Source organism: Neophocaena asiaeorientalis, unplaced genomic scaffold (assembly GCF_003031525.2).
Source record: "Neophocaena asiaeorientalis asiaeorientalis breed wild unplaced genomic scaffold, Neophocaena_asiaeorientalis_V1.1 scaffold40, whole genome shotgun sequence".
Taxonomy (NCBI): domain Eukaryota; kingdom Metazoa; phylum Chordata; class Mammalia; order Artiodactyla; family Phocoenidae; genus Neophocaena; species Neophocaena asiaeorientalis.
Window position 1 is genome coordinate 14,521,796 of NW_020185335.1, and position 22,044 is coordinate 14,543,839.

Below are 22,044 nucleotides of genomic sequence, written 5' to 3' on the forward strand. Positions count from 1 at the left end.
GGTGCGGGGTTGGGGGGGGGGAGTGGGCAGCAAGCTAAGCGCAGGCGCCCCCTTGGGGGCAGGGGAGCTTCCCTTCTCCAGGCACAGGTGAGGGGGAGGCCACGCCCACAGAGGGCCGGCCGTCTACCAGCACGCCTACCTTGCTGGCGGCCCTTGAAAGGAAGGAAAATGGTTAGGGTTGGAAAAGGAGAAATCAATGTACATCCGCTTTTATATTGTTTCTGCTAAAAATTCATTAGAATACTTACTGAATTCCAATTTTTAGTATCAGTTTTGCCCTTTTTTTTTTTTTAGTTTTCTTCACTGAATTCCTCCTCTGTATAATCCGGTGGTTTTTTTTTTTTGCTTCCATTAGGAATTGAATGCACTGAATTAGAAAAAATTGCTGATAGCGTAATGGTTACTTTGTAATAAGTTACAATATGCAATTAGTCTTCTTATCACAATGAAACCTTACTTTGTTCACTTAAAAATTAGGTAGTTGTTTTGTCAAAATGAGGATATCTGTAAAGAGACATTTAGCAACGCCTACGAGACTTAAAACAACTATTATTTTTTTAAACAAATGAAAGTGAATTTCCAGCTGGTGAGATCTCAGTAGGCCTGTAGTCTGGTTAATTGCATCACGTCCCGTTGATTTCCTGATTGCCATAATGCTCCATGATGTGTCAGATGTCCCAAAGGGGAAGCTGGGTGATGGGACGCAGGACCTCTCTGTCCTACTTTTGGTTCTTCTTGTGAGTCTGAGATCGTTTCAAAGTGAAGAGTTAGAAAAAAGACATTTCCATTTGGGGGTCAGGGTTGGGGGATGGCTACAATGTTTTTTAACTGGTTTGTTTTATTTGTTTTTGTAAGAAAAAATAGCACCTGTAAACTCAGCTTAAGTATTGATATTTTGGGATTTTTACGGCTACAAGGGACCGATGTTGGAATTGATGTTAATGGTTTTGCTGGTTTTCACGAATGGCCTGGGGATGTTCCTGCCTCTGTCTCGTGCATCTTGAAGCTGTTGTCTTTGATCACACCCTTATTCATCCATTTTGCAGGGCAATCTACAGATACACCACGTGGGACAAGATGGGCAGGTAAGTGCTCACCTGCGGTGGATCCCAGCGTGGCAGGAGCGGGAGCGTTGGCCCCGGGGACACATGGAGACACACGGGGCTGGGGCGTGTGGGCGGCGGGGCCCTGGGCTGTTGTGCAGCAGCTGTCTGTTAGAATAAGGCAGGTTTCGCTCCCGTTCATTGCTGTCCAACTCCAACCACTGCCTTTTTTTCTGGTCCTGAGAAAAAGACCCTGAAACCCTCATTGAACTCACCTGATATGAACCGTCTACAGAGTGAAGCGCCCGGCTGAGGCGTTCTAGGGGTGATTTGCTTTCTAAGATGGAGTGACATTGCTGGTCAATTCGAGGATTGACGTTTTCACGTCCTCGTGAAGAGTTTCTCTTAAAGAGATGTTTATAACCTGAATAATTATGAAAGAGAGTCTGGACAACCTTCCTTTTTTATAGAACGTAACTTAGGGATCATGAACATGGAGCTCAGTCACTACCAAGATAACCATAGACACTATTCTCGGAGCCGCATGCACGATCCCTTCTGGCACACTGTGTGCGCTTCCCACGTCCTCGGCGAGGGCCTCGTGTCTGCCACAAACGGTCACGCGGGGTGTGCGTTGTTGGACTCGAAACCAAGGGACATCACGCCCCGAGGGTTTCCCGTTGAGCCCTCGGAGCGCCTTGGGACGAGTGCGATGTTCAGGTTGGACTTTCTCCGTTGAGAGTGTCGTCTTGAACATGCTCACGAGGTTCTAATCAAAGTCCTAAAGCAGTATTAATATATAAAAATGGCGGCCTTGGCAAAAAGCCAAAGAGTTGCAGCATTTTTAAAAGCTGTGCTGAGTTTTAACCTTAGTTACACCTCTTCTTTAGCATCCTTCTCAGGGCTCTTACTCCAGGTCGGGAAAGCTGGGGGCTCTTTGTCACTTGAGCCTTGAAACAAAACCTCTGCTTTCCCAGAGTTGTGCTCTGGTTTTTTTCTGCTGCTGCTGATGAGGTGGCCCGAGGTGACCCGGCAGCCTGGGGAGGGGTGTCGCTTCCGGGCAGCTGTGTTTGCTTGCCTTTCCGTTGTGCTTTCGGGGAAGGTGTAGGGAGAGGAGCCCTGTCCTGGAGGGTCGGTTACAGCGGGGAGCAGCGCAGGGGCGTCGAGCCAGCCTCTGCCAGCGGGAGGGCGGCCTTCTCCACACTGCAGCGTGGGCCCCGCCGCCCACGTTGGGCCTCACATACCGCGATCTGCCGCTTGCGTCTGTTGGAGCAGATTAAGGGTTGAGGTGCCCCCCAACCCCCAGGTAGGCCCTGTGAGGCTAGGCACTCAAACCCAGGGTGGAGGGATGAGGGCGGTGGAGAGGAGAGCATGGGGGTTAGAGGTGAAGCTCCAGTTGGGCTGAGAGCACGGGTTCCGGTTACTGGAAGAATGTCCCAGTCACACTTCTCACCCAGTCCCTGTCGAGTGGAGTGACAGTCATGATCGGGTGCTGAGATGCCTCTCCCTGACCCGGACGTCGAGTTGGCCGGGTGTAGACAGAACAGTCCCCAGAGGGTTCCATCGGTCAACAAGGCCGCACGCGAGGTTCATGTCGGGTTCACTCTGGCAACACGTGCTTTCTTGGCTTTGCCGCTTTAGATGTTAGAGAGGTTTGTGAGGTTATGTGGACATTTTTAACCTTAGCAAGATATTTTAAAATTTTAAATGAACTGTACAGGGTTAGAATTTGACCTGGTTTGGTGCATTAATTAAGAATGATGTGATTAAAAACATGTTTAGGGAGCAGTAAATTGTGCCTTGTGTCCCTTTAGCACAGCGTCTGTCCTTCCGCTGAGACCTTTCCGCGCATTGTCCATAAATCCTCGCCTTCAATCACACAACAGTTTGCCTTTCACGCCTGGAGTCTGGTTGCCTCCAGGGCTGTGCTGGCCTGATGTTCTGCCCCTCGAAACGCAGGCTGTTTTGGGGGGGGAGTGAGGGTCTGTGTTCAAGCAAAAAGATGCTGCTCTTTGAAAGGAGCGGACACGTCTGCCCGCCGTCGTGAGTATGTGGGCAGCAGGGGCCTGGCTGCAGGAACAGTGCCGTTAGCCTCCTGCGCTGTTGGCTGGCAGGCAGGCCCCAGAGCTTGTGGACGGAGCAGTCACTTCAGTTGGGCTCGTCGCTGGGGAATCGGGTCATGGGGCCCCTTTCAACTGTTAAGGTTTGAATTTGAGCCTCCAAAGTGGGGCCTCTCTGAGTCCAGCCAACAAACACTGGGCCTTGGACCCCAGTGGGTGCTTGGTGAGCTGCTCTCCCCACCCTGTGGTTGCCGGAGGAGCTTTTCCAGGTGAGGAGGGGTTCCCCTCTGGGGGAGAGAGGGGACACCCCGAGCTGGGGCCACTGCTCCCCGGCCGGCTTTCCCTCGTCCCAGCTCACCGGTGGGCCAGGTAAACCCGGCTCTGGCTCCAGGTCTGTCCGCCCTCCTTAGAGCTCAGAGGTGCACTGTGGGTGCGAGTCTGCCTTCGGGGCTCGAGAGGCGGCCTCACCAGTTCCATCCCGACTCCTCCTGGCCGTGCGTGGGGCAGCAGGGTGGGGTGTGGGACAGCCCCACCGCGTGCAGGGGACGTTCCCATCTGATGACGTGCATAGGCGCGTGGCAGGGCCTCCCTGCCTCCCAGACACCCACCTTTCCCCACCACGGTGCTGTCTTGTCCACAGAGGGTTTCTGCTCGCTTCCAGGCCCTTAAAGCACCACGATGGGTTCTGTCCTGCTTCAGCTGCTCACGGCCGGGGCCGGGTGACTTTGCAGTAATGCATGACAATTTCGGGGTGCTTTCTCTTCACACCGCAGGACTGTGTACTGTCGATAACCGTCTGAATTTGACCCCAGTCAGCGGGGTCCCCGGGTGCTGGTAGCAGCAGGTGCTGGGACCTCAGGGATCTGACGCTTAGGAAGGGCAGGGAAGGCCGAGGGTGATGCTCTCAGACCGGGGACTGGTTCCCATGGAACCACAGCGCCTCCTGGCTTCTCAGAAATCACCTGCGACCCACACAGTGGGCTCTCCGAATTTGCATGGTGACTTTTGGGTAAAAACGTGGCCATGTCTTTAAAGGGAATATCTGGATATTCAGTTTAGACAGCAAGAGGTACAGGCTTTGGTTCTGATGAATTGGATGTGGTTGAAGATTTAGCCAACTCAAAATAATCTTTCTGATTTCTCTAATCAGTTGGAGGAAAGGCAAAATAATCTTACTCAGTTTAGGAGGTGGCAGTGCAGTTGTAGAACTAAATCTGGAAGTACAGACGTTAAACGGGAGGTGAACTCTGAGAATTGGAGGAAAGAAGTGGCCGAAAGAGGACGTTTGTTCTGGAAATGCTCTCAGTGTCACCTTGGCTTCCAGGAGGCAGATGGTGGTGGGGAAGCGGAGGGCATCCTCCTGGCGGGAGGGGGGTGTGGGTCCGGGCAGGACCTGCTCTGTGGTGGGGCTCTGTGGGGTCACAGGCGCTTCATGTCAAAGCCACACGTCTCCTGGGACGTGTGCGTGTGCTGTATTCTTTCCCTCTCACTTCTCTAAAGGTCACTGTTTTCTTGGGGGTCGGGTTGTCTGAGGCATCAAAGTGTGTTGTTTCACTTAGAGCTTCACGTCTGGCCCCTCAAGTGAACACCACTGCTGAGGAGGGAGTGGGTGTGAGGCCGAGCGTGTCTGTCACGTCCACGAGTGTGGTCCCCGCGTTGGGTTCATCTGGGTAGTTCAGGAAGATCCCGAGGGGACACATGCAGTGACACAGACGAGGCGCTGCCTCTGCTCCATCTCCTGGCTGTTCTGCTTTGAGCGTTCTGAGCTGCTCAGCGTGCGTGAGTTCAAGGGAAGCGGGGTGAGCGCCTCATCTCGGCTCGGTCGTGCTCAGGGGACAGCGGCTGGCAGTGAGACCGTAGGACTGGGGACCCGCGTTGGCGTTGGCCTTGTGGCACAGAGACATCTGGCTCTGAATCTGCCCCGGTTAGAGCCAGTCCCGAGCCAGTCACCCTTCAGCTGTGTAGACGAACGCATGCTGGGAATCACGAGCTTCATTGTGAGACTGTGAGCACTGGGGCGCGTCCCTGTGCTGCTGGTCTAATCGTCACCTGGTTGCAGCCATCCCTTGCTGTACGACCCCCGCCCCCACCGCCAAATTTGGGGCCAGAGAAGACAATCAGTTATTATGCTTGGGGCTTCCCTGGTGGCGCAGTGGTTGAGAATCCAGCTGCCAATGCAACGGACACGGGTTCGAGCCCTGGTCCGGGAAGATCCCACATGCCACGGAGCAACTAAGCCCGTGCGCCACAACTACTGAGCCTGCGCTCTAGAGCCTGCGAGCCACAAGTACTGAATCCCGCGCGCCACAACTACTGAACCTGCGCTCTAGAGCCCTCGAGCCACAACTACTGAGCCCGCATGCCACAACTACTGAAGCCCGTGCGCCTAGAGCCCGTGCTCCACGATAAGACAAGACACCGCAATGAGAAGCCCGTGCACCGCAACAAAGAGTAGCCCCTGCTCGCCACAACTAGAGAAAATCTGTGCACAGCAATGAAGACCCAACACAGCCAAAGACAAATAAATTAAAAAAAAAAAAAAAATTATTACCCTTCACCATTCGGGGTTCACCGGGCCCAGCGGGAGGAGGTGGTTCTGCCACGTCATGTCACTGGGTCGTCTGGAGGCTCGGGGCTGCCCTGTCCAAGGGATCCCTCCCGGGCCTGGAGCTGGGCTGTCCCCCCAGCCCGTCGGTTCTCCATGAGGGCTCCCCCAGTGGCCCAGGGCCTCACAGCATGGTGGCAGGGTCCGCGGGGCGGATGTCACCCGCTTTTGAGAGCTGGGGTGCAGACGTGCAGGCCCCACGGTGACCACGCTCCTGAGGGCGGTGTGGGATGTCCACGCCGTGGTCTGAATGCACAGGATGTTGCTGGCAAAGAGGGATGTGACATCTCTCGGCATCCATTCTGGGCCCAGCGTGGCCTGATCGTGAGCTCCTGAAGGGCAGGGCCTGTGTCCTTCATGGGGAGGCAGGGGCCTGCCTGAGTGCCCGGAGAGGCCCGGTGGATTTCCATGGAGACGGTTACTGGGTGAATCATGCACCACGAGCCCCGGAAATGAGCCTCCCCGCTCAGGCTGGTGGGCTGGGAGTTAGTCTGTCAGTGCTGGCATCGAGACCTCAGCCCACCCACCCGAGTGGCCTAAAATCTGCATCGAGCACTTGACACTTTTTAACTGTGTGCTTCGTTGGGGCAGCTTGGCTGATGGTAAAAGTTGGGTGCATTTTTTATGATTATTGTGTATTGTTAAATTTTTGTTGAACTGTTAGAACAGTCTTAAAATGTCCTTTTCTGCATTTAAAGAATTGAGATTTTTTACATCTAGATTTTTACGATTTCTAAGTTTTGCATTCTGTTCATCTTGGTTTTGGGGGAGTTTAAGAAAACAAAGCAAAGACCGCAACATTTATTCGTGTGACTAAGAAGCAGTGCTCTCGAGCGAACAGGCTGCTGCTGGCTGACCGCGAGGTCCCCTGGCCACTGTGTCTGCGGCGCCTCTGTTTCCTGGGCTCGTCAGCACCCGAGGGCAGGCCTGCCCCTGGGAGGGCGCTGGCGCCTTTGTTTTAGTTAATACCGAGTTGTCACTAAAGGTCAGAGCACAACCCAGGAGGAGGAGGCTGGGGCCCCCTGCACCTCCAGTGTCATGCTCCGGCCTCCCCGGCTGCCATAGCCATGGGAGGAGCCAGCCCACTGCCCACGGGGCCGGTGTCCCTTTCTGGAGCTGGACGTACGCTCCCTCTGACACCCCAGCCTTGTGTTGCTGTTGACGATGTGAACTAGGGGATGTCATTCTCCTTTACACGTGGGGACAGTAGCCGGTGCCTCTTCCAGGGTTGTGCAGGGAGGTCAAGTCCAGGATGGATGCAGCCCCCAACTCTCATGTGAGTCCTCAAGCCCCCACCTTGGCTCCAGGTCTCTAGAACACAGTCATCACTGCTGTTGTCACTGCCACCACCAGGACTGCACAGCCACTGTCACCTCCCCCTCCGCTGTCATCACTGCTGTCGTCGCCTCCACCACCAGGACTGCACAGCCACTGTCACCTCCACCAGCGTTACCTCCACCAGCGTTACCTCCCCCTACTCCACCATGAAGGGATGTTTCAAGCGAGTTTCGATGCTTGTGAGCTGTGATCTGTCTTCTCTGCCTCGTGCTGTGGAGGCTAAAGTGATAGAGCTCCCTCCGCCTGGCCCTTAGGAGTTTTACTGGGGGGAGGTAACAAACTAGGAGTGTGTGAGAAAGGTAAGGGGCAGATCCACGCTCTGTTTCTTGCCTGTCGCATTGTGCATTCGGTAGGCACTCAGGTGTGGGGCAGAGCTGTGAAGATTCAGAGCGGCTTCCAGAGGGCATGTGGATCCAGGCGATTCAGATCTAGTGAGATGTGAACGCTCACTTGGTCCCAGCTCCATTGCCAGGCAATATCGTATCTGTTGGGACATCTGAATCTGGGTCAGTTTTTTCTCCATAGTTGGGAGATTTTCAGCCACATGGGGCATCTTTAAAGACTGGAGCTTTAGTCATGGTGCTTACGTTGTGAATCACGAAATGGTTTAGTACTGTTTCAGCTAGATGCGCATTTTGGTAGATTTTTATTTTTTTTACAGTTGCGGTTAACGTCATCTAAGATGCGTACGAAAAAAGTTGTGTGTCTGTCTGTAGGCTGAACGACGTCAGGACACTTGGAAACCTGGGAGTTGTGTGTGTTCTGGCAAAGCCCGTCTCTGCAGTAATGAATATGCCGCACAGACACGCACGCACAGAAACACACACACACAGAAACACACACATGCATGGGTCACATGTGTTTTAAAAAGGCAACACGGTGATGTGTCCAGGTTACTCTCCTCCTGCATCTGTGAGATAACTTCACCAGTATGTAGCTAAATAGCCCTGGTGTTCTCGAGACTCTTAAACCTCTCTCGAGTTCTTTGGCGTTTGTGTCCATCCTTATACTTTGCTTAAAAGTAAATTTCAGTAGCTCTCGGAACTTTTTCCATAAAATGAGGCATTATAAACCCAGCTGGGAAAAAGATTAGAAGAGGTGGGAAGTATCCAACATTTTATGTGTAGGACTTTTTTGGAGTGTAGGCCTTTTTTGGGGTGGATGAGAAGGGCTGTGTGTGAGTGTGTGTGTGTGTGTGTGTGTGTGTGTGGTGTGTGTGTAGGGTGCCTTAATCTATAGCAGTGAAACAGTGTCTGCCATTCCCAGGGACTCTAGTCCACTTTTAGTGGTCTGCCACGCCAGGAGGGCAGTCTCAGCCTTGCAGATGGTACACACTGTCACTTCACTTCTTTTTTTTAAAATATTTATTTATATTTTTATTTTTGGCTGCATTGGGTCTTTGTTGCTGTGTGCGGGCTTTCCCTAGTTGCGGCGAGCAGGGGCTACTCTTCGTTGCAGTGCGCGGGCTTCTCATTGTGGTGGCTTCTCTTGTTGCGGAGCACAGGCTCTTAAGTACGTGGGCTTCGGTAGTTGTGGCATGTGGGCTCAGTAGTTGTGGCATGGGCTTAGTTGCTCCACGGCACATGGGATCTTCCCAGATGAGGGCTCGAACCCGTGTCCCCTGCATTGACAGGTGGATTCTTAACCACTGCACCACCAGGGAAGCCCTCACACTGTCACTTCACTTCTAATAAAAATGTTCCCTTCAAGAAAATATGTTCCTTCCAAAACACAGACACACATCTTGGAGAACCTAGGTAGCTCAGGGAATTAACCCCTCATGGAAAAGCCTTCTCTACCAGAAATGGTGGAAAATATCGTTTAAATGAGAAAAGGCCAGATGTGGAGGGAGTTTGGTGTTGAGTGGTTCCCAAAAATACCCTAGAAGAGTCACAGAAACAACGGCGCGTCTCCTGCTGCCCGGCCGCGGAAGCCGAGCGTGGCGCTGCAGGCTGTCGCCCTGCCCGGGGCAGCTGGCCCCGTCGGGACTCCGTTCCTCGGGAATCCCGGTCCCCAGCGGAGGTTTGGGGCTGCCGGAGGGGCTCTCGACTCCCAGGACTCCCCGTTCGCCACCTCCTGGGCCCGTGGGCAGCGGGGAAGGCAGTTTTAGGCGTGGCTGAGGATGACCAGTTAGTGACGCTGGCGGGGCAATCCACGCCTGTCATTTGTCCCTGGAGCTGTGACGAGCAAGACGGTTTCTGGTCGGACAAGGCCCGGAGGAGGTTGACGGAGGTTTGGGCTGGGAAGGATATTGTAATGACGTTTTTAGAAGAAGTTGCACCATGTGGTTACTTACGTGTACGGTTCCAGTACTGTAGGTCATTAGAGTCAAGATGTCTTTGGAGGCTCATGTCAGTTGAGGCTGAGTAGCTTTACAAGAAAACCCCAAAGGCCCTTGCGATTGTTTGGACGCATCGCCCACGGCCCTGAGCCCCTTTGGTCAAGCCCCGCCTCAAAGGCTTTGACTCCAGACAGGCAAGGGAAGAGTGACAAGCCTTAAAATTCGAGAATCGTTTTTGATGAGTTTCATCATTTTCAAATATACGTTTAAAATGTTAAGTTAAATAGCTTTAATGCTATTAGATCCAAATTTTGTTCATTTCTGTTCTTCACAGTACCCAGTGTAGTATGTTGTCAGTACTCAGTGATTCCTTGTTGGTGAATACATACAGTAGTAATTATTTCAAATTAGTTAACTGTAAGATATGCATGTGAGTTGAAAGCATTTTGATACACTTTTATTTTTAAGCCGTTTTAAAATGTGGCATACGTTCACTGATGATTTGTCATGAGTAATAACTTGGAAATGTCCGGAGCAGTACTCACCTAAACCTTACAGCTCAGTAGGCTGAAAAATTGTGACTTCTGACTAATTCCAAATTTCTTTTTAGTGAGGCCTAAGTTGTAGAACTTTTTCTGCATAAGGAGGGTTTGGTGATTTCTCTGGGCTCTCCTGAAGCTTTTCTGTCACCGTCTGTGTTTTCCGTGAGGGGCGTGCGTGCAGCGGGCAGTGGAGCCCATGCCTGGTGTTGGACCAGTGTCCCTGGCGTTTGGGTGCAGAGCAGCTAAGGATTCTTTACCCCAGCAACTGTACTCCAGACGCCGTCAGGGCAGCTGCTGTCTGTTGGAAGGAACCGAGTTACCACTCCTGCACCAGGAATTTGCTTTCTGGATTTCTAGCTGTGGAGGAGGGTGGATGGAAGGCCAGCCCTATAATGGGGCTGCCCCGTGAAGTGCTGGCCATTTTTCCAGATGGTTCACTTCCTTACGGTAAGAGAAATAGGGGATGGAAAGTACCCGTGGGGACGTTTCCCTCCTGTTCTGCCCAGGCCCCGGCTTTTCCCCAAGCAAGCCCCGGGAGCTCTGGCCGTCCACGTTGTGGAGACTGGAGGCTCGCTCTGCGTGCTCTAGGTGGAGTCATGTGTGGACTCTGGTGGTTGCAGCCCAGAGGGGAGTCGCTGTACCGTGTGAGGCGTCTGAGCTTAGACAGTGGATCTGGGCGGGTAGGGTGCCGGAGTTAGCGCTGGGCTCTCCCGGCACCACGGGTTTCCAGGGCTTGGAGGTCTCAGGAGGACGTGGTGGAAGTTGCAGGAAGCTGAGCCGGGGGGCCGGGGCCACCAGACGGGCCTGCGGCATGAGAGCTCGCACGGGGCTGGGACACGAGTGAGCCCTTGAGCCACTCGGCAGAGTTACTGCAGAAGACAAACCTTTCAAGCACAATGTCATGTCCCACTTTTCCCCCCGTGAGAGTGCGCTTCAGGGTGACCGTTGGCTTCATTGTGTGTTCGTGAGGAATCTTTCGTGTAGAAATCACAGGCCCAGTCTGATCAGGGCGCCCGGGTGCGGGCCAAGGCCGCTGCTCCGGCGGGCCTGGAATGCCTGGCAGAGTTGGAGGACGCGGACGGGCCCCCAGCCTGGGCCCCGTGGGCGTTGTGTTCAGAAATTTGACACCACCCGAGGCAGAACCGGCACGGACGCTCATGGTCGGGCTCCATGCAGCTCCAGAGCAGAGGTCGATTTCTGGTCAAGGAGGTCCCGAGGAATCGGGACGGCTTCTCCTCATTCTGAGTTCCCTCTCACACAGCGACTAAGGGGGAACATTTGCAGACGTACTGGCAAACTCCGCTACCGTCTTTCTTTACATCTCTCTGAGGACTTGCGGCCCCCTAATGAAATGCAGTCCGTGTGATGTGCCACTGGGCTTGGACTGGAGAGAGAAGGTAGCACCTGGCAGCCCTGTCAGGTGTGTGAGAGAGGAAGAGGGAGGGAGGGGCTGAAGGATCCTTGAACGGACAGGCACGCTGCGGATGACAGGCATTCAGGGTAGAAGACTCATCTAGAACTATTTTCGTGTGTAGGCAAACAGTCACTGATTTCAAGAATCCAGGCGATGGTTCTTGCTGACGCCAAAGTAAAATGAGCAGACAGCTCCTCGGGTGGCCCCATACCCGGCTTCAGAGCTGCCCGCTGAGCTGTTGCTTTCAGCCCCGTGCCCACGTAACGTTCCCACGCTGTCCCCTTGCTCTACAGACACGACCCTCGTGCTGACCGGTGAAGGTCGGCCCAGACTCTGACCGTGGCCTTCCTGTGGCGAAAGATGCACATTGATGTGGCCATCCAGCTTTAGAGCGGAGCCCTTGAGAAAGGGGGCAGCGTGGGCCAGCAGCCCAGTGACAGCCGCCCCGCCTGCCGGCAGATGCTTTACCTAGCGAGGGCGGGTGCGGAGGGGGAGACGGGGAGACAGGTGCCTCCCAGGCCACACGCGTGGCCGCGGCCGTCAGCCGTCTAGACCAGGCTCTGAGGGGACGGGGGGCACTCGGGTAAACCGGGCACGGCGAACAGGAGGGAAAGCGGGGCTCCTTGGAAGTAGGTCTTTGTGATGTCACCGCCAGGTGGGTCTTTTTGAGAGAATTCTCTTCCATTTAGGGCGGTGCTCCACCGGCACCTGAGTTGAGCTCCCCGGAGCCCCCGGAGCCGAAAGATAGATGCCCCCAGGTGGATGATGCCAGAAGGGCAGGTGTCTGGCAAGGAGACAAGTCGGCCAAGGAGATGGAGCGAAGGGCTCAAAGCCTCTTCATCGCAGAGGCCGGTGGAGAGAGGTTGAGAGTGTGTGCTCTTCCTTCTGTTTTAAAGGGAAATGATTTCTAAAGTCAGATGAGGCTTTCGAGCTTTCTTCTTGTCTGATTTGTGTGTAACCTTCTTTGACTCTTTCTGACGGGTTCCCGTCCCACGTGACTGGACCTGGCCTCGGGCTGTACTGGGGCAGCCTGGAGGGAGTTGGGACAGCCGCCCTCAGAACCTCTTCTGTTTGGTTGCGTTCTTTCTGCCTTGCGGTCCTGGGCACATAAGTTAGCCTCTGAGTCTCAGCTTCCTCCCTGGTCACTCGTGGTAACAAACAAGAGGCCATCTGTGCCCAGTGCCCAGCACTGCAGCTCTTGGGCCGAGACCCCAGGACCCCGGCCTGTCCTGCTGCTTCCATGCAAACCCACTGGCCCTGATGCCGGCAGCCCTCAATGCCCTCTTTCCCCCGTGTGTGGCGGGGCAGGCGCAGACACATGTCCCTGGTTGTTGGCCGGTCCTTGTGGGAGCTGGGCTCTCCTGGCTCCATCCTCCCCAGGCGCCCTCGTCCACTGGCTTCCATGGGTTTACCCAGTGAGGGAGCATGGGGGAAGGAGCCTCAGTGCTGGATGCTCCCTCTCCGGGGGTGCAGCTGGAGCCCGCAGCTGTGGGATGTGATTTGTGAGATTCCCCTCGTCCAGCCCCCTCTCGTTAGCAGTCACACGTGGTGGTGTCTCGTTTCCAGTGCGTGCGCGACAGCGTCATCAACACAGCCCCGCACCGGCTCCTGGCTAAACACACTGTAGAGTGAAATGTGGGCGTGCCCTTCCCTCGGGGCCCACCCCTCCCCCGAGGCAGGCTCCTATTGGCTGAGCGTGGAGGGTTGCTTTCAGGTGTCTTTTCACTCAGAGGAAGTTGGAAGGCATTCTTTACACCCGAAGTTAAACGTTTATACCATTTGTGACTCCTGGTGTCCGTCAGTTGGCCCTTGAGCATGACGTGCGGTGTAGACAAGCACTTGTCACACACGAACCGAGCTTCTCTTTGTGAGCCCGGGCGTGTTTGCGGATGGCACACCTGCCTCAGAGCGTAGCCCCAAGCTCCCCTCTGCAGGGCACAGGGAGGGGCCGGGATGTTTGTCTCCTGTCTACCCCATCTGGGTTGGGTGGCTGTAATCGGGTACCATGGACGGGGCAGAAACGGCAGATGTGTGCCCCACAGTCCTGGAAGCCGGAAGCCCGACACCACAGTGCCGTGCGGTTGGGTTTTGGCGAGGACCCTCTTGCTGTTATGTCCCCGCGTGGTTTCCTTGGTGTGCCTGTGGGCGGCGTCCTGTGTCTCTCTCCCTCCTAGAAGGGCACTGAGCTCTTGTAGGGGCCTCACACTCGTGGCCTCGTCCAACCCTAATGCCTCCTAAAGGCCCCACCTCCACACCCGCACCCCATCATGCAGGGAATCAGGGCTTCGACACTCAGTCCAGAGCACCCTGTCTGTTCCCAGGAAGGATTTTGGACCTGTGGCAGCTCTGCTGTGGATGCAGAACGGGGATTTGGGCTGTTTGGTCCCCGTATACCTTCTTGACCACACAGTAATCTCGTGTGCCTCACGTCAGCATGGATTGTTCTGAGACGCGGCCTCAGGCGGGCAGGCTCCTGCGGAGGACATGGCCCCGGGGGTGGAGTTGGGTCCCAGCGGCCTTTTGCATGGTGGGTCCTTTGGTAAATGCTCCCTGCTGACTGGAACTCAGTAGGAAAATTGCGTCACCTCTTTCTGGAAGTTCTTTCTTTCGTTCCATCACAGTGAACACGACGATAATTTTTGTGGTTCTGTGGGGTGAGTTTTCCAAATTAAATAAACAGTGGGAGTCCAGCACACAGTCGGGGGGTGGGGAGCAGGGAGGGAGGCCGGCCGGAGCCCGACCCCGGCCTGCGCTCTGCTTCCTGGCCGCGACGGCAGCTGCAGCGTCTGTGTCGGTGTTTTGGCGTTTCAGCTCCTTGCCGATGGCTGGGCACGCTCTTCCTTCCCCGGGATAGGTCAGGTCAGGTCACTTACATGCTAATTAACACCTTTTTTTTCTTGCAGCGCTGTCTTACCCGCTCCCTACCCACCCCCACCTGACCCTTCTAGAAGCCAGAGGCCTGGAGCCCACGGGGAAGTGGAGGCCCTGGATTTGACTGTGGCTGAGTTATTCCACTCCCCGTCACCCCCACCTCACTCGACTGGAAGGTCTTTAGACACATGGTTAAGATCTGTTCCCAGGAGCGCCGCCCTCTCTGGAATGATGGGCTGAATACCACGCGCGTCTCCAGACTTCCGCTTTTGCTTTATCACATTTTTAGGCTTTGTTTTCCTTTCTCCCGGAGTGTGATTGAGGCTCACGCCCGATGCTGGAAGGAGGAACGAGCAGAGGGCAGAAGCTGCTTGTGTTGACGGGAGCCACCGCCCCGAGCTGCAAATCTGGCTCCTGACTGCTGGCCTGTCAGCTCTGGAAGCGCCAGCTTGCTGGCCTGGCCGTAGCATGCTTTTCTAAAACATTGCATCCATTGGCTCCAGCCCTGAGGCCTGTGAGGAGTCTCCAGGCCAGGCCTCGCGCCGAGGGCTCCAGGAACACCCAGGGAGCGGTGTTCGGTCTGGTTCTGTTGTGTTCTGGGGTTCCTTGCCAGTTGTGCTTGTGTCTGGCCGTGCCCCTCGTGGGCAGGAACTCCAAGTGGGATCCAAGGAAGCAGATTACATTTGCTGTACAATTGTACAAAATAGATTTTGTGCCGTGGGGTCTCCTGGCCGGTTGGCGGTTTGGGGCATCTTCCTCTCACCTCCTCATCTTTCTGTCATGGGGGAAGCTGCTCTTTGAATTAACATCCAGGTTTGGAAAAGTCCACTGGTTGAGTGCTAATATTACCGTAACCAGCTAGGTTCAGGCGGAAATGCAGACACAGGTCAGTGACCTTGGCTTCTCCCGGAGGCCTTAGGTGTGAGGGTCTCACCCTTCTCCTGGCCACGCACTTAATTAAGCTGTGCTCAGTGCCTGTCTTGGGAGTGCATGAGGGTTTTTTGCTTTGTGTTTTGTGTGTGTGAGCGTGCGTGTGTGTGTGTGTGCGTGTCTGGGTGTATTCTTGGTTGGATTGAGAGTTTTGTTTCTAAGTATTACTGGAAAGTCCTTGGGCTCCTTGCATTTATTTTAGGCTTTGCACCAGTTTTGCATTATCTCAGTTGGGTATCAAACAGCATTTCAGAACTGACAGAATATAGAGGAAAACCAGATGTGTGCACTCCAGAAAAACAGTGCTTGTAGACCCAGGATTCCCTGAGTCGGCGGCTTCAGATTTGGACACTGTGCCATTTTTCTTTGGTCTGAAAATAATGGGCTCTGCTTCAGAGACACACCGGGGAAGCCTGTGACCGAGGCCGGCCAGGTGGCGCGAGCTGCACCCGCGTCGGTGCACGCGTGTCTCTCCGAGGGAGCGCGGCCCCGCCGGCTCCCTCGCCCGGTCCAGCCGCGGGCAGCTGCCCTGGAAGTCTGGAGGCGCTGCTTCTGGCTACTGTCCTGGGAGCTCGCTGCTTTCCAGTTAGATGTTTCTGCCCCCCACCGCCTGCTGGGAAAGGCTGCAAACAGAAATGAGCAGGACGCACGAAGGTGCCGCGGCTCGTTGTCGGGAGAAGTGGGAGCCAGGCGAGCCAGGCCCTCGCTGTCCGGCAGGACCTCTGCCGCGGGCTGACTCTGTGCTCGTTCTGGGGCCGCCCCCGTCCCCCTGCCAGAGTGAGGACCCCCAGCGGGTGTCCAGCGGCCTCGGGTGCCGCAGGGATCCTGCTACTCTGCGCAGCGGGAGTCCTTGTCACCAGCTGAGATCCGGGTCAGCCTGACTGTGTGCGTCAGGAGCCGCACGGTGGCCCCGCCGCCGAGGGTGCCCGTGTGGTGGGCCCGCAGAGCGCTTTTTATTTGTCCTGGCTTCTCTCGCTCCTTTTACCTTCAGGAGAAGCGCCCTGCCTCCAGGGCGTCTGCTCCTGCCCCTCCTTCGGGAGAGGCCCTTCGGGTTGTCCTCTGTGGGGTTGTCCCTGCCGGGTGTGCTGCTGGCTGCACTGCGACGACGTCCCAGCTCCAGGTGGTGGTGGGGTCGCTCCTGCCCTGAGCAGTGGTGGGGGGCGGGGTGGGGGGCTGCAGAGCCGGCCTTCTGACTCCTTCTCGCGGCCGCTCTCTCATCCAAGCATCTTCTGCTTTTGAGAAGACGTATTCTTAAGCCGGAGTTGGAGGCGGCTGGGGTCCCCGTCCACCAAAGCCCAACAGGGCTTTGCTGTGGGTCCGTGTCCAGGACGGCTTCGCCGAGCAAGCTGTTTGTCCCATTCGGGTACCCGCCGGTCACTTGGGACAGGTGCCTGGTGCAGGGGCCCACAGCGGGGGCCCGTGTGACCCTCCCGCCCAAGTGCGGGGGCCCCTGGGGCCCGTGTGCCACTGTGGAGGGAAGCCAGGCGAGGCTCCGGTGGTGCCTTCCCAAGGCCGCAGGAAGGCGCCGCAGTCGTGCCTCCTTGTCTGCGGGGGATGTGTTCCAGGACCCCCAGAGGATGCCTGAAACCACGGGTAACACCAGACCCGTACTAGGGTTTTCCTGTACGTACACATCTGCGCTGAAGTTTCTTCTACAAATGAGGCACAGTGAGAGAACATCCAGATGCCAGAGTCACTGTTCCTGTGCTTCGGGGCCACTGCGGAGTAGAAGAAGGGTGTCCTGAGCACAAGCCCTGTGATCCCCAGACAGTGGAGCCGATAGCCTAGATGCTCCTAAGTGGCTAATGGGTGGGACGTGCAGGACAAAGGTCAGGACGGGACTTCATCACAGTGCTCAGAACAGCTCGAGAGCAAACCTTAGGACTTGTTTATTTCTGGATTTTCCCATTTATTATTTTCGGACACGGTTGATGGCGGGTAACTGAAACCGCGGATGAGCGAGGTGGCTTTGGTGGGTGGAGCAGCCCTGGAGGCCGCGTCACCGCCGGCCTCTCCCAGCCTGGCGGCGCCCTTGCTCGAGTGCCACGTGAGAAGCGGGCCCCTTCCTGCCCACTGGAGTCGGAGCCCGTTTTCCATGGAGACGCTTGTCTCCCTTGGCTGTCCTTGCCGCCCCACCTGAAGAACAGACCCCCTCCCCGCACTTTTCTGGGGGGAGCGGGGGAGGGCAGAGCCTGGAGGGCAGGGGCGATAACGAAAGGCCCGGGAGGTCTTTCCCTTCTGTCCACGCGCATGCCTGCTTAGCGCTAAGTGTTCAACTCATTCCTGAGTCGCTTATCAAGACCAAACCGGTGTGGAAGCGTTGAAAGGCCACGGCATTTTGAACGAACTCCCAGTTAAGAATACTTTCCTGCGTTTTATTTACCCCCAGGCTGGGAGTGATCACTCGTAGTGCACGGCACACCTGCATTTGTAGGGAGTGGTGGCTCTTCACCAGAACCAGAGGGCAGGCCGAACTCGGAAATAGGTTCCACGACTTCATAAGTTCCATTAAAAGATAGTCTTAGATTTGACTTTAAATTCACCGTGTACAACAGTGACGAAACTGTGACGACGTTGCAATAGTTAACATTTGTAGTCGAGTCCAGGACCTGCAGGCGGGGGTGAGGTTGTGACGGGAGCACGGGCTACAGCCTCGCAGCTTGTGTCCCCCGGCCTCGGCCCTCAGTGACACCCTCCTCTGTGGCACCTCCCCCAGCTCTCTCCCTAGCCGTCCCCAGGCCTTCTGGGCCCAGGTCCCCCCAGCTGCGTATCTGGACGCCAACCGGTTCTCATCTGCTCCTCCTGAGAAGCAGTCATTTCCCTTCACAGCCCGGGGACCGTTCCAGAATGTAGGCTCCTTGGGGTCGCGTCCTGCCCACAGTGTCTCGCACGCAGTGGGTCCTTAACTGAGGGAGCAGCGTGGGGGGCTCCGCGCGCGTGGGCAGCGGGTGCTGGGGAGTGTCTGGTGAAGGCCAGCCGCTCGCCGGGATTTGGTCATTAGAGGCCTTTTAGTTACCTCGAGACGGTTTACATGGCTAGATTCAGACTGAGAGAAAAAGCCAACGTCCGTTTCGTACGTTCTGTCTGCCTCCGTCAGCTGCTCGCTGTAATCTCACAGTGTAATGTGTCTGTGCTCCGCGCACCACCACCCCCGCCACGCCCACCATGAGCGAGGACTGCGCTGAGCCCTCTGTGCTGCGCCGGCCTTCGGTTGGTGCTCTGAGGTTTGCAGAGCACGTGTGCGTACCCGCTCCTTGGGTTCTCGGTGTCCGGCTTTGATGCAGGACCAGCCTGGAGATCCAGATGCCCTAGCCTGACCTTGCCTTTCCAGGGCCCGGCTCGGGGATGTGCATGCGTATCTTCACAGGGTGCCAGGGGCTTGGCCTTATGTCTGGCCCCTAGGCCCTGGGTGGGTGGATGGAGCAGGCGGGCAGTGAGCCTGGCTTGTGTGTTTCTTCCTGCCTCTTCCCCGCTCACAGCTCCAGAGCTGTCACTCTTGGCGAGAAAGGCATCGTAACCAGCCTGTATCCTCCAGCTGACAAGGTCTCTCCTTAACACTCAACCCCTCCTTCCTCCTGTTTTCTTCTGAAAGCTTTTTGTTTGAGTCTCTTAGGTTCCCCCAGAGCTGCCAGGCTCGGGGCAGAGTGGACCACAAGAGAGCCAGGGCGAAGGGCGTGCGGACACGCTTCTGAGTGTGGGGCTTCGGGACCAGCTCTGCTCCACTCCCCCCCTGTTCCTCGTTCTCTTTCCTCGTCCACATCGGCATGGTCTTCACTTAGTTCAGAAATAGTTACTGAGCGTCAGGTACACTGCTGGACGATGGGGATCCGGCAGTGAACAGAAGAGACCCCTCCCACCCGTGTCATCGTGGAGCCCCTGTTCCCGTTGCGTGGGATGAGCTGAGTCTGGAGTCACAGGTGCACAGTGGCCGAGGCAGCCAGGGCTCAGAGGGGCCCGGGGGCGCGGGAGGCCCTGGTCCCCGCTGCCGGCCCCTTCCTCAGGGACGTGGGAGTCCCTGGTCCCCGCTGCCGGCCCCGTCCTCGGGGACGCTCCCTGGTCCCCGCTCCCGGCCCCTTCCTCAGGGACGTGGGAGTCCCTGGTCCCCGCTGCCGGCCCCGTCCTCAGGGACGCGCGAGTCCCTGGTCTCCACTGCCGGCCCCGTCCTCAGGGGCGCGGGAGTCCCTGGTCCCCGCTGCCGGCCCCTTCCTTAGGGGAGGGGAGATCAGCAGTGGAGAGGGGGCGGTGGTCCAGCAGCCTGGACGGCCAAGCAGGCGGCTGGGGCGCGGGCCAGTGGGGAGTGGGTGCGCCGGGGGGCGGGGGACTGCCGGCCCGGCTGGCAGAGCCGCCCCCATGGAGGTCACCCCCGGGGGCCCTAGTCCTGACACGTAGTTTGTGAGAATAGGAACAGGCCCGTCTGTTCGGTTTGCTCAGAGTAAGGAAGCTTGTCGTGGCTCTGATTTTGGGTGGGCTTTTGACTTTTTGCTCTTTTTGGGAAAATGACTAAACTCAGCTTCCTGTCCCCCTGTCTTCAGGTCCTGCTGGCTTCCCAGCTTGGATCCTTTGACTTTCTGTCCCTGCTGGGAGTGTGTAGGCGGGAGGCCCTCCTGGGACGTGCTGTGCTTTCGTAAAAAGCCACGAGGGTGACTGAACCCCAGCAGAGGCGCTCCTGGCCTTCTGGGGAGGGGGCGCTGGGCTTTGAGTGTGGGTGGCCCCTGAGCTCCGCTGCCCTCTGCCCTGCTGGGGCCACACCGGCTGCTGCCCGAGGCTGCTCGTCCCCACGGGGTCCAGGGGGTGGCTGCTCCCTGGCGACCGGGTGGCAGAGCTGCAGAACTGGGCAGGCCCATGCCTGTCTTTCTGACCATGAATGATCTGGTGGTGGGTAAGTTCTGGGGAAGAGAAAATGAATAATAGAGGGGATGTCGGTTTTCTCCAATTTTTTAAAACCTCTCGTGAGCTCATTAGTACAAGCAGTTAATACAGGACAGAGTGGTGTTTTACAGAGAGCCATTGTTGTCAGGTCAGCTCTTTGGGGACCTAGAAGCTGGTTCCCGCCTGGAAGGAGGAAGCCAAGGAGATGAGCGTGGCCATCCACGTGGGCTGTGTCTGCGGGGACACGTGACCACACCTGGTGGAGTATGCGCAAGTTTGTCCTCTCACAGTCTGGAGGTCATGAGTCCAGCACGGGCCTTGCTGGCTGAAGTTTAGGGGTCACAGGGCTGGTTCCCTCTGGAGAATCCCGGGGAGACAGAGGTGCTGCATTCCTTGGCTGGTGGCCCCTGCTCCATCTTCCAAATCTGCGTGGTGTCCGCGCTTTGTTACGTGGGAAGGTTCTCTGCTTTCTGAGCCGCCTGTGTGACACGGGGCCACCAGATGCTTCAGGACTCCGTTCCCACCTTGATCGCCGGCTCAGCCCCATCTGTAAAGTGCCCTTGTTGTCAGGGCACACGGCCCAGGTCCCGGGGCCCGGGATTGGGACATACCCGTCTCTGGGCCGTCACTCTGCCCAGCAGAGCCAGCCGCTATGAGATGTGAAACTGTGTTTGCAGATGGCTTCCGCAGACACAAAAGGAAAACCAGTTAGGACTTTCTTATGTCTTTTATTCTGAAAATCGAATTTTCCTGCTTTCTTCCACTGATGGATTCGTTATTAGAGAGATAGAACTTCAGCTCATCAAAAACTCGAATCGCGTTTGAGACTGCAGTGTGTTTTCAGCACCCTCAGCTCTGACCCCGTGTGGGAGGCCGGGGGCTGGTCAGGAAGCGCGACCACGGCTGCCCCGCCCCGGGCAGCTGATGAGCGCCCCCAGCAGGTGGCCCAGTGGGCGTGTAATTTGAGGGGGTGGGGGTGCAGCCCCAAGGCAAAAGCCCCACAGCTCATGGCAGCTCACTCCCGTGAACGCAGAGCCTCGGAGGCCCCCGCCCACTCGCCATCCTCCCTGTGGGGCGTCGAGGCACCAGTCCGCCTGCCTGCCTGTTGCAGGGCGCGGTGGGCCTGGTGTGGGTGCTCGTGAGTGATGGCGTCACCCAGAGCCCGTCATGGGGGCCTCATCTGTCCCTCCCTCCAGGCACAGTCCAAGTGGGTTCATGGTGCACAGGACAGGGGTCCGTGATCCGTGATTTGTCTCCTTGGAGGCTGGTCGGATCCTCCCCCGGGACCTGGGCCTCACCCTCCAGCTTGTGTCCTCTCCACACACAGCCCTTCTCGACTCCCTCTGGAGCCTGGGGCCGTGTGACTCACGTGCACATCTCTGCTTGTTTCTCAGACTCGATTAGTGGCCCACTGTCTGGGGGCCGCTTCTCCCCGGAGTGAATGTGTCTTGCTTGCCCCAGAGTCGAGGCCCTGTGGCCATCTGCCTGTCCTCCTGGCTGCCCTCAGGCTCCCCTTTCCATGAACCTGAGAAAGCGGTGACTCTGGGAAGGTCTCCAGGTGCTTCAGCTCCTGTTCCATCTCAGACTCGCCCTTGGCCACATCCCTGCATTCAGTTCGCTCTTTGGGTATTTTTTCCTGTAAGGCCTAAAAGCCCCTCTCTGCATCCAGCACTTGGATGTTTGAGGGAGGTGACTTGCAGTTGCAGTGGAGCAGCCTGGTCCTGCCGTGCATGTCCACACGGCGCACCCTTGTCAGCAGGTGCCCCGCTCCGCGGTCCAGGTAGCACGGGGCAGACTCCCCCGGCGCTCTCTGTGCTGACGCGGTTCTGCTCTGTGTCTGCAGGTGCTGCAGGGGGCCCAGCTGATAGCCGTGGCTTCATCGGACCCTGCTGCCACGGGGGTGGACGGCTCGCCGCTCCAGGGCAGCGACATCCAGGTCCAGTACGTGCAGCTGGCACCGGTGACCGACCACACCACTGCAGCCCAGGTGGGTCCTCCCTTTGGGAAGTGGACAGGGCCTGGGCCTCCTGCAGGTAGTGAACACACTTGGGCCTTCTCCCGCGAGGAAGGTAAGTGATCCATGAGAGGTGC

At 56.8% G+C, this 22,044-nt stretch overlaps 1 protein-coding gene across 10 annotated transcripts in view; it reads left to right on the top strand.

Moving 5' to 3' along the window:
• The window catches only part of BANP (BTG3 associated nuclear protein), a 102,799-nt gene that overhangs the window by 73,291 nt on the left and 7,464 nt on the right, over nt 1-22,044 (top strand). For all 10 annotated transcript variants that reach the window (XR_003001891.1, XM_024735541.1, XM_024735537.1 and 7 more), the window contains 2 exons: nt 1,047-1,085; nt 21,797-21,940. Coding sequence is in view for 9 of the 10 variants with exons in the window: in XM_024735541.1 (XP_024591309.1) it covers nt 1,047-1,085; nt 21,797-21,940 (183 nt within the window). In the remaining variant the exon portion in view is untranslated. The remainder of the gene's footprint in view (nt 1-1,046; nt 1,086-21,796; nt 21,941-22,044) is intronic.